Source organism: Podarcis bocagei (genome assembly GCF_964188305.1).
Source record: "Podarcis bocagei genome assembly, chromosome: 1".
Taxonomy (NCBI): domain Eukaryota; kingdom Metazoa; phylum Chordata; class Lepidosauria; order Squamata; family Lacertidae; genus Podarcis; species Podarcis bocagei.
The window spans coordinates 84,989,148-85,004,020 of NC_138125.1; the positions used below are offsets into that span (position 1 = coordinate 84,989,148).

The 14,873-nt window shown below is 41.7% G+C and overlaps 1 protein-coding gene across 1 annotated transcript in view; it reads right to left on the reverse strand.

Annotated features, from left to right (window-relative positions):
* ZDHHC5 (zDHHC palmitoyltransferase 5) overlaps nucleotides 1-14,873 on the reverse strand; it is a 42,690-nt gene that overhangs the window by 5,630 nt on the left and 22,187 nt on the right. The window contains exons 3-9 of the mRNA XM_081203781.1: nucleotides 5,244-5,365; nucleotides 4,078-4,235; nucleotides 3,287-3,459; nucleotides 3,016-3,118; nucleotides 2,845-2,936; nucleotides 1,271-1,403; nucleotides 755-878 (exon numbers count right to left, since the gene is read on the reverse strand). Of these exons, the coding sequence (XP_081059907.1) occupies nucleotides 755-878; nucleotides 1,271-1,403; nucleotides 2,845-2,936; nucleotides 3,016-3,118; nucleotides 3,287-3,459; nucleotides 4,078-4,235; nucleotides 5,244-5,365 (905 nt within the window). The remainder of the gene's footprint in view (nucleotides 1-754; nucleotides 879-1,270; nucleotides 1,404-2,844; nucleotides 2,937-3,015; nucleotides 3,119-3,286; nucleotides 3,460-4,077; nucleotides 4,236-5,243; nucleotides 5,366-14,873) is intronic.

Genomic DNA, 14,873 nt, shown 5'->3' on the forward strand with positions numbered 1-14,873 from the left:
ATCAGTCAGGAGGTAAGGGGTGTATTGCAGGAGTGGAGGTGAAATGGAGCAAGAGGAACATTTCCTCAATAAAGACATCACACAAGAAGCTTCCAATCTGTACATGCACACCTTGCTAGTCTTGACCCTTGGGGTGTTCAATTTTGAGCACTGCTAGATGGGAAACAGTAGCACTGACTAGAAAAGAAAGCTCCAAGCATTTCTCCATGATCACATTTTCTTTCAAGGTGCTACACCCTGGAAACACTACAGCAACAGCAAAAGCAGGTGGTTTCACAACTACACGAACTGGGAAATAACTCTAGCCTTCTGTTATTGTTCTATATAAGCTCTATGACAGCAGAACAAAGCACAGACCTGTCCTTCCAAGTAACCCCTGTTTCCACCTGAGTGTGGAACAGTCAACAGAGGGAGGAACAGTCAATAAATCCCCCAATCCTGACAGCAGCCTTCACATGTGGACAAGAGCTAAAGCTGGAGATTTACATGATCGTAACATCTAAAAGGTAATAACCTAGCTACCGACTCAGCACCTGCTCTAATAACCTGCCTGAGCACTGAGGCAAGCAAGTGGCTGTATGGTCAGCAGTGCTGTGAATACCAGCACAGTGCTGCCACTGGCTTTTGTAAACAGTGTAGTACTGACCAGCTTCACTACTTGGCACTGCAGTCAGAGACTACTTCTCTGATGGCAGATCACTGTAGAAGTGCACAGCTGATTGGATCCCTTATCTCTCTGGAATGCTCCTCTTACCCTCATTGGTGGCCAGGGTTAAATGCGTCCTCAGACCTGTGTAGCGGCTGAGGTCTGGCTTGGGTGGTGGCGGTGGCTCAGCATCAGCAGACTGGCTCTCCGTCACCTCAAGGCTTCCTTTGGACTGCAGAGACAAAGTGCAGAAGAATGAGACAGGACCCAAAGTCCTGAGCATTGACCCCAGCTCTAAAAGGTTGAAAGTGTTATTAGAAGGACCTGCAGCCATCTAGCATTTCTGCAAGTGTAGTTGTAGACTGTGCATGTCTCAGTTGCTGGATGAGAAGGGAAAGGACAAGTAAAAATTATATAGGATATAAAAGGGGACAACTCTCATGCAGCAATAGTCACATGGGAGGAAAACAGACCTTCACTTGTCAGGGAAAACTAAGTACAAGTTGTGATAACATGGGGGAAGGATGTCCAAGAGGCTCATTTGGTTCCTACTCACGAATGCAGTGGCACCATCAAGGTCTGGAGAAAGCCAGTGCCTCGGTAGCACCTTCATCTCCTCCTTACCTTTGTTCTCTTTAGCTCAGCCTGGATACCATTGTCCATTATCTTTACAGCTATCTGTCCATCTGATATTTCTGGTCGCAGGAATGGTGGCTTCACTGTAACAGTCTGCTCTGCCTTTGGCCGTCCAAGATACCTAGTGAATCATGGGAAGTCAGCAAAGATGAGACAGTGCCTCCTGCAAACATGTGAACCAATGATGATGTTTACATGCTCTGGCAAGAAAGTCTGAGGAATGTTGGAGGCATGAAGTTATTTGTATCCAAAGAACTGCAAAGGCAATACTGCAGGTCACAGTTCTCTCATTCTCTAAAATCGAGTCCTGGTATCACCTGTGGCTTCACTGTACATTACCTTATGCACTTCCCTGCTGTACAGAATGCACTCAAAGTAGTGTCTTTACACCCTTTGAGTTTCTGTTACATTACAGGCCATATTGCCAGAGTGAAGGAAGAAAGTCAAGCAGTGATGTGACAATATCTGAGAGAATGTACATTTCCCTGATGTAAGTGTGCTGTCAAAACAATTATTATTTTTAACAAAATACTTAACAAACTGATGTATAACAGGTCTCACTAGCTGAGAACAGAAACAAGCCAAGGTGCATTTTTTATCCCTTTGTTTCTCTGGATAGGACCCTAGGATTAAAAACTGAACACAGCCATCCTTCAAGGATATAAGGCATTGGGGAACAAGATACACCTTCTATCTAGGAAAACTGGAGAAAATTAGAGGCCAAGAGATAACAGTCACCAGAACAAAACAGATGAATCATTACAAAAAGTGTCAAATCATGGAGTAAGTAATGCATTCCTTCTTCACAAGTTACATTCATTGATGTAATAAAAGTAAACAGCTTTTTCACACCTGTAGTCTGTTCACACTTACAGGCAGCTGTGATGAGTGCAAAACACAGAGCATGCTGAAATAGTTTATACAAGAAACACTAAAAAATGCGCAGCAAAGAGTTACTGGATTATGATTTACATGAGTATAGACATGTAGTGATATAAAGTCATACAGAGTTCTGTTCTCTCTAACGTTACATACATATGTGTGAGGAACACTAGAGCTGTTGGAATTGGAGGTACCAAGGAAACATAATAGAATGATCTATTGTTAATGAGCCTTGCATATAACCTCAAGCAGGAATACCACATATTTTTGTTCTGTGGATAGTTCAAGTAAGCTCACAACCCACTCCCAAAGACTGATTATACTCAGTGGTATAGACGCACCTTGACATACAGATCCCAGGAAAAACAGTATAAAAATTAATTAATCTTTCTGCCACATCTTTAGATAGTTGCCAGCAACCCCTTTCTTTACTTCAATCTACAAGAGGAAGAAGCTTATAGCTGCTGTGTTAGACAACTGTACTTCAAGGTGTGATCTGGCTGTGAGCAATGACTTCCCACATCCCACCACCTCACTGTTGGAACCATTCATATGACTGATCCCAGAGAATCTTCCTCTGCTTCTCTGCTTGTCTCCATTAGCAATCAAGATAATCTAGCTCTTCTCTCTCCAAGAAAGAATAGGGCTTCTACAAATTTCTTAGGTGAGGCAGAATTTACCTGGGGGCTGGGGAGCTGCAGAGAACACGACTGACGTTGTTACAACAGCCATTGGTGAATGGGTTTACTCCACCCCGGAATTTGCCTGTAACCTGCAAGGAGAAAAGACATATCAGGAAAATAGAGATACCATGTAGTGAAGTCAAAAACTAACCGTAAAATAATATCTACCTGCTCATTTGTAGTACGACCTCTGGCTACCAAGACCACATGAAATCCTGTAAGGCCTACAACAGGTATGAAAAACAAGCCAGCCACACACATCACAGCCATACTGTCAACAAAGTCAAGGAAGCAATTCATGAAGGACCAGCCTACAACTTTTTGGGGGGGATTCCTTTCCCCCCCACCACCCATCAGTTGGCAGTATCTCAGGTGAACAGCCCACTTGTTCACCAGAATTTGATTAAGGAATTCTTTGCACTCTAGAAAAAGAGGATACGTGACGGCCATACGGATCCCAGAGAGCTCTTCAACTTGACACAGGACAAACAGCAAGCCAAAACCGAATACACCCATGATATGTGCTGTAAGTGAGAGCAGGAACAGGAAGAAATAGCGATAATTGCGCCGCCCAATACAGTTGTTTACCCAGGGACAGTGATGGTCAAATTCCTATCAGTGAAAGGATAAAGAACAGAGTTAGAAGGACATCACCTCTGTAAAACAATACAACACCTGTAGAACCCCTTGAAACTCCAGGAAACCTGAATCCCACCCAGATTTTCATTTCCACAACAGAAGATGCAACTCCTATAACAAGGGTAAGTAGAATGGCTGTGGTCCACCAGCAGATTGTGAATTATAGTTGAATGGTGCTTCATCACCTCTCCTGCCTTTCAATATGTGTTGAAAACACTTGTACACACATCACCTTGAATTTCATTATGGAAGGTGAAAAATAAATATAAAATAAACAAAGACGAATACTAGATGAACGTATTTGCTATGGATTACCTTACCCACAATTATGCAATTGACTCTGCCCCCTCCCTCTCAAACCACCATTTTGTATCAAGTGCCGGAGTGTGGACCCTGGGGCACTGGTAAAAAAGGAAAGCATGCAAGTCTGAGGTGTCTATTCCAACCTATAACACACAAAACTGAATCTTGCAGCCCAAACAGTTCCTGAACTGGATCTCAAAGATTACAGAATGTCCCAAGTTCATTATCAACAATCCAACAAGCAATTCCGGTAGCTCCAACAAAGCCCTTCTCTTCCCAGTCTCTCACCTCCACACAGTTGTCGCAGACACTGCAATGAGAGCAGCGTGGGGGCCGGTAGAAGCGACACGTTGCACACCATTTCATGCGCACTTGAATACCCTTTATCTCCACAGTCTTGTATAATGGAGCTCGGAAATCATCCTCCTTGTCCTCATCTTCTTCAGCTGAAGCAGCAAGAAAAAATTATAAAATCCAATGAAGTACAGAGCATGTCCAACATGTCCTTGCCCCCAGTTTCACAAACCCATTCACCCTGGCACTGACTTTTTGTTTTTGTGCTTCTGGTGAGACACCCTACCCCCTCTCACAAGTTTAGAGAAAAGGGGATGGATTATGCTGACCCTTGATCCATTTTGTAAATAAGCCCACAACAGCTTGAAGGGTTCCTGTTTTTTTAAAAAAGTCTAGGAGTCTAGTATTCTGCATTTCCATCCTGGTCAGAGGAGGAGAGGAAGTCCCCTAATTGGTGTCTGCTATGGAAACCCAGGACACCAGATTTTTTGCAGGCTTGTAAAAACCTGTTTTGTCAAGAATGCTCCCATAGGCTCGGCAGAGCTAAAGGATTGGCTTCGCTTCCTCCTCAGCCAGTACATAAAACAGACCAGGAGTGGAAAAATCCATCTCTCCTCTACTAGCTCGCTCAGCTGCCTGCATGGAATGAGCCTTGCCACCTACGGTTACCAGTGAGTTGCTACATACTAGACTGTCCTGTAATAAGTCATGGAGAAGCTCTGAAAGCAGTGAGATGCCTGGGTCTTCTGAGTGATCCCAGGACATGGATAAACTCCCACTCAGCTTGATGCTAGGCAGAAGAACAAGGTTTGTCCCCACAGCTAGGGCCTTCAAAAATTTGTAGTGTGACACCACAATCAATACTCTCCCCCCCCCACACACCTTAGACCAGGTTTGGTGGAAAGAACACATTTGGCTAGCTATCAAGACCAGCCAAAATTTGTAGAACCTCCCTCCTCCCAAATATAGCAATAGCTTCCAATAATGAATCCAGCATAATTCACACTATAAACACTGTTGAGCTGGAAGATTCCTACCTATCCAGATTACAATAATTTATGCTCTGGATCTGGAGAGTGGAAGTAGCCATCCCTAATCAAAACATTTTCAGATCAATCAGTGCCTTGGAAATTGCTTCACAGGCAATTTTCAGTTCTCACCTCGAGGAAATATGCCTGGATCCATGAAGGTGGCCATACTAAAGTTGGCCAGCACAAAGAGGAAGACCACAGCATTGTAAATGGGGATGATTGGGGAGATATGCAAGCTCAGCCCTGGGCACCTACACAAAGAAAAAGTAAGTTAAAACAGATCTAGTAACATTTTAAGATTAACTATAAATTTATTCAACCTTAAGTAAAAGCACTGAGGTCATTCCACCTAAATAAACCTGGATAACCAGCAAATGAAAGAGAAAACTCATCAGGAGTTTTGGAGTAAAGTGTCATCTGTAAGTTGAGGGCACACAGTTCTATTTTGCTATAACATCTGAATCAGTAGTAGTTGTGCAAGCCCTGGACCAGTACCTGAATGTGGTGATGGACTGGATGAGGGTTGAGTTTGAATTCTTGGAAGATGGAGGTCCCATGTCCCAAAGATAGAACAGTTGCCTGTTCTGGATAGGATCACACCCCCTCTAAAGGAGTATGTAGGTAGTTTGGGATCCTACAAAGCCTATACTCCGCTCACTTCATGGCAAATGGCCAGCGTTAATCCAAATATGCATAGGAACCCATTAGCAGTGTGGAAGCATCACTCTGTCAAATCACTTAAGAATTAACAAAACAATATAAATATGCATTTCAACACATGGCCCCACACCACCCACTTTGGTTCCCAAAGATGTGGATAAAGTTCTTCAAAATTATTCACTGAACAACATTTTCCAGCACAAACCTGATTGGCTGTAATATTTGGATAACTCCAAAATGTGTAAAGTTCTTCAAGGTGAACCACTGCTTATGTACCACTGCCATCATGATCGTGTAGCATTGAGATCACCCAACTCTGTGTAGTACTGGTCTTCTGTGCTTTTAATAGTTGTATTTAAGTGGCATTTTCCCGTTTATAGCAAATGTCAGCTCTGCTGAGGCCTAAGTACTGTAAATATTTTTAGTTTCTACTCACTCCAGTGATGAAGAACCCATTAACATACATAGCTGAAATTCTTAATGATATAATGCTACCAGTGTTCCTATAGATGCCAATGTGTACCTCTAACATTTATGTGAGCTCAATTTGTGCACTCGAAGTGCTGGGAAGTTTAAGAAAGCAGTTAGCAAAGTGCAAGTTGGAATGGCCCAGGTTCCAATTTTACCTCAGCTATGAATTCATTAGATGGTTTTAAAGCAAGTCAATATTCTGAGCTTCATTTACCAGTATGCAATATTATACCATTATTTACCACCTTGCAGAGCTATTGCAAGGATTATGGAGATAATGTGCATAAAGTACTTTCAACGCTTAGGAAAAGTACAATAAAACACATTTTTGTGAAATAGCAACTTTCATCATTGGTACATACCATATTTTTCGCCCTATAGGACACACTTTTTCCCCTCCAAAAATGAAGGGGAAATGTGTGTGTGTCCTATGGGGCGAATGCAGGCTTTCCCTGAAGCCTGGAGAGCGAGAGGGGTCGGTGCGCACTGACCCCTCTCGCTCTCCAGGCTTCAGGAAGCTATCGGCTGGCGGGGGGGAGAAGCAAGCTTGCTTCTCCCCATCGCCAGCCCCATAAGCTCGGGGGATAGCGGGGAGGCGGAGCGCCGTCACCCCGCTATTCCCCGACCTGATCTGGAGGCTAGCGGGGGGGGGGGGAAGCAAGCTTGCTTCTCTCCCCCCCCCACCAGCCCCACAAGCTCGGGGGATAGTGGGGAGGCGGAGCAAGCTTGCTTCTCCCCATCACCAGCCCCATAAGCTCGGAGGCTAGAGAGGCTGCCCCTGAAGGCAGAAGAGGGAGACGGAGCACTCCGTCTCCCTCTTCTAGCTTGGGGATGGCTGTGCAAACCTGGGGGGGGGGGGAAATAAAAATTTTTTCCTTGATTTCCCCCCCAAAGAACTAGGTGCGTCCTATGGGCTGGTGCGTCCTATAGGGCGAAAAATATGGTATATATAGCAGTTACCAGTTTTAAATGGTTATTGCTCGCTATTCAATGTACACAGCATGGAGTGTTAAGTTAATACTGCTGAAAATGTTTACATAAATAAGAAAGTACCATTAGTAACATTTGCTTTCCCAGACACTACTTGGGTATGTGTATGAGCTCTATGAGGTTTGGCATTTTGGACACACTATAATCAGCTGTAACCAAATTTGTCAACGAACACAGCAAGAAAGAAAAACAAGTTTAGCTTGTTTGACTAGAAGATCCATATGCAGAAGAACATCCCACATAAAACCTACAGTAAGGCTACAGGTTAAGGAGGGAAGGCGCAACAAAAGTCTGCTTAGAACTAAGTTAGATAAACCTAAAATATTTGCCCACTAGAGTCAAAACTTTAATGGAGCACAGCCAGAAGAGTATCAGAGCAAGCTCATATTTATTTTTAATTAGGTAGACAAAAAAGCTAGGAGTAGCCTTAAGTTATCTGAATGTAAATGTAACTAAACTATAAAGTTTGATCAAGGATGATCAAAAGTAGATGCATTGAGATCAATGAACTTAAATTGCTTTGGTCTACTGATTTCAGTGGGTTTACTTGGCAAACACTGGATACCACCCAATAATGTTCCCAGCCCAATAGGGAAAGGAATTACACCTCCATTTGTATCTTAAGACAAATGAGTCAATTCATTTCAGATCAGTTGCCCCATAACATATTATTTTCATTTATACATTTGTGAAAGACTGCACTTTTTCATCCTTTTAAACACATGGTTACGAACGAATTAGGATTCTAATCTATGTTAGTAAATACAAATCAAGAGCCTGGAGATAGGTGCTGCCAGTGAAAGAAAAGGATGTGGTTTTGTAAATTTGATGTCAAAATAAGCTCTGAAACTTTTAAAGCTTTCAACTTAAAAAACCCCAAACAAACATTATTTATACTGCTTTGGGCAACAAGGTTTTTGAAGTGGTTTGCAATAAACACCATAAAACTGATAAGGCTTAGATTAGGGCCTGGATGAGAGAAATATGTATAGCAGGCTAAAAAAATTACATAGGCAGGCAGATAACTGCAACTGGTTCTGTACATAACAGCCTTATCCCTAAGTCCACATAGTGGTACAAGAATAATTTAGAAATCTAAGGTTTTATTGGAGTCTTTAATTCTTTTATTATGCAAGAATGTAATTATAGGTGATATTAGAATTGTAAATAGCCATTTTAAAAACTGCCACACCTTTTTATTATTATTTTTGGTTTGCAAAGGTAAATTGATGAGATTTAGAGGCTATCGCTACTCTGAATAAGATATTGCAGTTCACCACATGGATTGCACAGAACAGTCTGCACTGGTTCTATTGCATGGCTTCCCATGGGGTGGGCGGGAAAGGTGTTGATATGGCATGTCAGTCCTGGCAACTGTCCTACTATATACTAGACACACTGGGTTTACATTTGCTCTAACCTGAGACATCTTTAGAATGAAAGCCAGGCAACTCCCTCACCTCGTCTTGTCTCAATCATAGGACATAACCTGAAAAGTAAGGTGTGTAAGATATACCTACCACAATGCTTCTTTTAGCAGCACAACCTCACCCAATTGTATTAGGGATTACTCAAAAAAAACATTAAGATGCTGGTCAAATGTACTTTAATTATGCTTCTGTACCAGCCAATTGGCTGTATCCAACACTGAAGCTCTGTTCGGAATACAAAACATCTTCCTCTCTTGTCCTCTCCAGCCCACGGAACACCCTTAAAATATTGTATTTTTAAATTGGGGGCATATATGGGGATGAAAGGAAATTGTAGTTCCATTGCACTAACAGAACTCTGCTTGTTCAGCATTCAATACCCAATCTGACCCACCCTAAACACTTTCTTGGTGCAGTGAAGATTCAGTGAGTTTGCTATTTTACTCTTCAAGTTATGGCATATGCTGTCATACCATCTCTAGTTAAATCATCAAGTATTTTTATCGAGGACTTATTTCCCACTAAGCAGACTGTGCATGAAAATAAGATGCATTTATTTTCAAGAGACCATGTATATCAGGCACATCCAACAGGCAGATCATGATCTACCGGTAGATCACTAGGAGATCATTGGCTCCCCCCAAAGAAGCTCAACAACTTTGGCTCCCCTAAAAAATGATCAACATTTTAGCCCTTCACACCCGACTAAACAGGGCTTTCCTCCTGCCTCAGAAAAGCTTAACTCTGACCTGAACCCCTGAAAAATGGGCCTTTCTCCTTCCTAAAAAAAATCTCAACAACTTTGATCTGAACCCCTAAAAAACGGGGGTTTCCTCCTCCCTAAAAAAAGCTTATCAACTTCAACCTGAACCCCCTGAAAGGGGGTAGATCACTGCCAGTTTTTAACTCTGTGAGTAGATCACAGTCTCTTTGGAGTTGGCCACCCCTGATGTATATTAAAGCTATGTTGCTGTGCAAAATGCAACTTAATGCACAACTTGAGGTCACCACTCTTAAAAGCTGTTTTTAATTTGGTATTTACCCAGTGCTGTAATCCAGGAGTTGCCTGGTCACCAGTGGGAAGAGAACAATTGCTCCTGACAACTAAGACTGGCAGAAAGAAAACCTTGGCACACCTGCAACACCATGTGGGATATGGGTGTGCCTATGCCCTCTTCATGGGCAACTGGCCTTTTCATACAGAATGGTAACTGCTGCATAATGCTACACATGCCACCCACCAAGTAGCTAGGGCTGCTCCTTTCATTACATTACTTGTTTGAGCACTACATAGAAATAAGTGGGATGTGCAACAAAATATTGCAGTTTGGAGCGTTCATGTTCAGCGTGCCAGCCAGCAATGTATTCTCCTAGAAGGACACTTCATTCCACTCCTCATCACATCTAGTAGCTGCAGTGTATGCTCAGTCCTGACTGAGAAGCATAAATAAAAACCAATTAAAAAATTATAAACATTTAAATCAAGATTTTATTTTATTTAAAAAGATAAATGCCAAGTTTCTTTTCAGGAAAGTTTAGGATATTAATCTGAAGAAATGGATATTAGCTCTACAGTTAGTCTCTTAACTATAGCAATGCCTCTACCCGATACATTGAGTTAAGTGACACTTTCCTATATAAACTAAGAATCAATTTGACAATTTCTCAAATTTCATTATTTACACTCATCCACCAAACATTAGCTTTTCATTTTCACTTGAATGAAAATAGCCAGCTCTACTCTGCCCACTAATTATCTGGACATACTTTGATGTCATGGGTATTCCCCCCCCCTTTTTTTGTTACTTTTTTGACAAGTGCAAGATGCAATCCTTTGTTTTAAGAAATAAACTATATAAATTCCATTTGGTTGTAAATTAACATGATTTAATGGTCAAATATGCACCATTGTGTAGGAAATATATGAAGAGGAAATCAATAGAAAAAAAATATTTAAATCAGCCTTTTCCCCTTTGCAAATATAAGCCAATTTAGTCAAACTTAATTCAAGCACTAGAGCTAATCACAGTTTGTCTACATAATCCCCCCCCCCGACAATGACAGAACCTCATCCCATCACTCCTAGGGGGACTTGCTATATTGCATTCAAAGTGCATGGCAGCAAGGCGTATTGCATTCTAGTCACTCCAGGCTGTGGGCAGCTGGATTACCCATTTTTAAAATGCTAAACAACAGATATTGCTTTAAGAGGAAGTGCTTCAGCCCTTGGACTACCTTGTAAAGTGATCTGCAAGGCTGTGAATTCTGAAGTGGACTCATAATCTGATGCAGGTCACTATCCACCTGTATCAGATTAGAATTATAGAGTTAGAAGGAACCCGAGGTTCATCTAGTCCAAGAATTTGCTGATCCTTATTGCGACCCTTAATATTTTTTATGTTTTGCAGATATTTTTAAGCTGCTGTAACCTGCCCTGAACATTAGACTACAATGGAAGGGCAGAGGATTTTTTTTCTAAATCCAATGTGCCAAATAATGGCACATTACCATGCACCATCAACATTTAGCAACTTGTTACTTCACACCCCATTAGCCACCCTGGATAGCCACACTAATTTCCCAAATAACTGTGAACCCACCACTGTGTTCACTTGGCCTCCTGCATATCCTATAGTAAGATGAAGGTTCTGTGAATGTGGTGGGGGGAGTTAAGGAAGAGAATATCCACCTTGAATCAGTATGTGGTACTGGGAGACATCAGGAAAATTGAGAGCAACAGTGTGATTATAACTTGTGCCTCTCTGGGCTTGTTCACTGCAGGGTGTGTGGCCATATTCAGTGATGGGAATGGGGGGGGGGGTTACCTCTGCATCTGTGTAGCCAGGTATTTCAGCTGGCCACAGTATCTATGTGCTGCTCAGAATAGGTGTTAATTACAACTCTGGAAATATTAGTAACACCACAAGTTAATATGCCACAAACACTATACATATCTCACATGCAACTGTGTCTTAGGACAGAAGCCAGACCTATGTCATATAATTCCATTCCTTAGAGGGACAATGCAGGTCAATTCTTCCAGGACAAGGTACTCATTCATATGACTAATCCACAAGCAAACACACAGGCACAGTCTTGGAGGTTGGAAAATGTTAAGATGGTACCCACTGACAAAAGTACTACATACTGAAGAATCCTTTCCACAGAAAAGCCTGGGCTCAGGACCCAGCGGGCTTCCCCCTTGAAGACGCCTGTGTAATACCCTAATCTGCTTTGCTGCTGGGAGTTTAATCCCATAGATTTAGGGCAGCATCTGTCCTTCTTTCTCCAATCAGAGCAGTCTGTGATAAACAGATGGATTTAGGCAGCAGGAGCAAAGAGCAGGGAAGGGAAATGCAAGGCTACCTCTAAAAAATGACATATGGAGTAAACCAATTGACAGAATGCTCAGAGTCCACTAAGGGTATCTAAGGGGCATATATTAGATTAGCAGGGAAGGGTGAGGCATCCCTCCCAATATAGTCTTCCTCTCCTCCCCCTCATTATCAAAATATCTATAAGGCAAATGCCAGTTCAACTCTTTTCATTTGTGGGTCAGTGAGAACACAGGCTTAATCTACAATACAGGCCAAAAAGAGGCTGAAGCAGCAGCTAAAAACCGACTCAACAAACCCTGTCTACTGGCATCAGGCTTGTGAATCATTAATGGTAGGCTGGTAGCTAGAGGCAGGGAGGTACTGTCAGTGTATTCTGAACAGCAGAATTAGGCAATGCAAACACACACCAAAGCTAGGAAGACAATAATTTGCTATGTAGAGAGAATACAACACCAGTTGATATTTCCTGTACGAGCTAAGGATAGAAACTTGAGCTTATGGGTGAATCAAAAGAACATGATATGGAGCCTTTTTGTTCCACGAGACTAGAGCAATGTTGTCCAGGTGTCACAGTGATATGCAAAAGGATAAATGAACACATTCAAATTATTATATATGTACACATCTCAAAACCACTAGCATTCAATATGTCTACAGAAACAGTCTTAAGGCCAGACAAAACCATGGGAATTATAAGCCTCTTGCAGAGTGAGATAGTAGATGACAATGATGTTGCTGATTCTTGATAATTTTTTAGAGAAGTTATTATGTACTGAATACATCACAGGCCAAGCATCTAAAAGCTGGGAATTATACATCTTTTACCTAGGATTCACATACCTATATTTTAATGATAAAGCTTTTTCCTACTGTGGAAAAAATAAAGGAAATGAGGGAAAACAAGTAAGAAGGCTAGTGACAAAATAAAAGGTGGTCAAGGTATTCAAAGTAGACAGGCAGGTGATGGAGACTCCACCTTGTCAGAGGAGGTAATGTTTAAAGGACTCAGACAGGTACTCTCAAGTCCTATCCCAGTAGTTAACCCAATTTATTTTATAACTTTCTCCCTACAGAAGAGATCTAGGTCAGAAACCTTCCCAAACATCTAATGACACAGACATGCCCAGCCCGTGTTTGTATTTTCTCTGCTACAACTGAAGGGATGAAGAGGTGACTCATTCGTAGCTCCACATCCATTAGTGAACTGTTTTAGGCCTCCAAGCTATACACTAGTGAAGTTCTTGGCTGTTTAAGAGACAGCTAATAGTGCAAAAGGAGAATAGAATATAGGCCCTACTCTGAAGAAGTTGGATACCCATATGGTGTTCCTGATCATGCCAGTCATAATTACTGCATTTCTGCTAAATTACTGTTTGAGTCCAACTTTCTCATAAGTTCTTATATGTAGGCCAACCTCCAACATTCAACTTCTTAGAAATTCCTTACGGGTGCTACAAAAATCTATTATGTTTTGGACAAATGAAAAAGTTACTCAACCAGCTCGGAAGCTTCAAAGTGATTGTTTTGCATGCAAAATAAAATATGAAAAGTATACATACTTATATGAGAAGCCACTCGCCAGTAAGCACACTATTGACATAGTTAGTGCCCATTTAATCAACTACCTTAATGTAGGAGGGATGGTGCTTCCAAAACTCTACATTAAAATCTCAAATCGTGATATGGATGAATGAAATTTTTGTGGCATCAATGATCCGTTGGCTCCAACTGTTTCTCACCTAGACCAGGGAAATGGGGCTGGACAATGAATTTCAATGACACATGGAAACTGCGACCTATACTTAATGGAACTGCTTCTATTAGAAGCACAGCCCATTCAGTTTCTTTAGATGCCTATGTAACCTGTGTCTAGAACCCTGACCCAATCAGGATCTACCAGTATTAGAGAGAAAAGTTCAGTGGTTTGCTCTTACGATTTTAGCCTTCTAGTTCAGGCATAGGCAAACTCAGCCCTCCAGATGTTTTGGGACGACAATTCCCATAATCCCTGACCATAGCTAGGGATCATGGGAGCTGTAGTCCCAAAAAATCTGGAGGGTCAAGTTTGCCTATGCCTGTTCTAGTTTCTAGATCCCCTAAGAAAAGAGATGCAAATGGTATGTTTAAGCAAACTGCTTCACTAACATGCTTGCTCAGGTTTTTGTTTCTTTCATTTCACTTTATACATCCTGTCCATCATGCATGAATGGCATTCTATTACTTGAACTCTAGAAATTCTGTTCACATTAACATTCTGGTTTTATTATCAGGGAGGGTGCAAAGAAGAGGAAGGGGGAGCACGTTTCTGGAAATGTGAAGCTGGTACTAAGGCATTTGCAACAAATTTTAGCTCTTTATTTTTGGACAGCCATCAATGGAAAGGCAACTACATAATATATACGAGAATCATTTAACCAAGTACTAGTGTTCTGAAGATTAAAATGAGGCAGCTGCCTACTATTACTCTAAAGATATTTGCAGGCATATATGCCAGTTAGTTATGCCACTTAAGCTTGCCAGAAGAAATATCAACAACCTCAGATATGCAGATGACACAACCTTGATGGCAGAAAGTGAGGAGGAATTAAAGAACCTTTTAATGAGGGTGAAAGAGGAGAGCGCAAAATATGGTCTGAAGCTCAACATCAAAAAAACGAAGATCATGGCCACTGGTCCCATCACCTCCTGGCAAATAGAAGAGGAAGAAATGGAGGCACTGAGAGATTTTACTTTCTTGGGCTCCATGATCACTGCAGATGGTGACAGAAGTCACGAAATTAAAAGACGCCTGCTTCTCGGGAGAAAAGCAATGAGAAACCTAGACAGCATCTTAAAAAGCAGAGACATCACCTTGCCAACAAAGGTCCGTA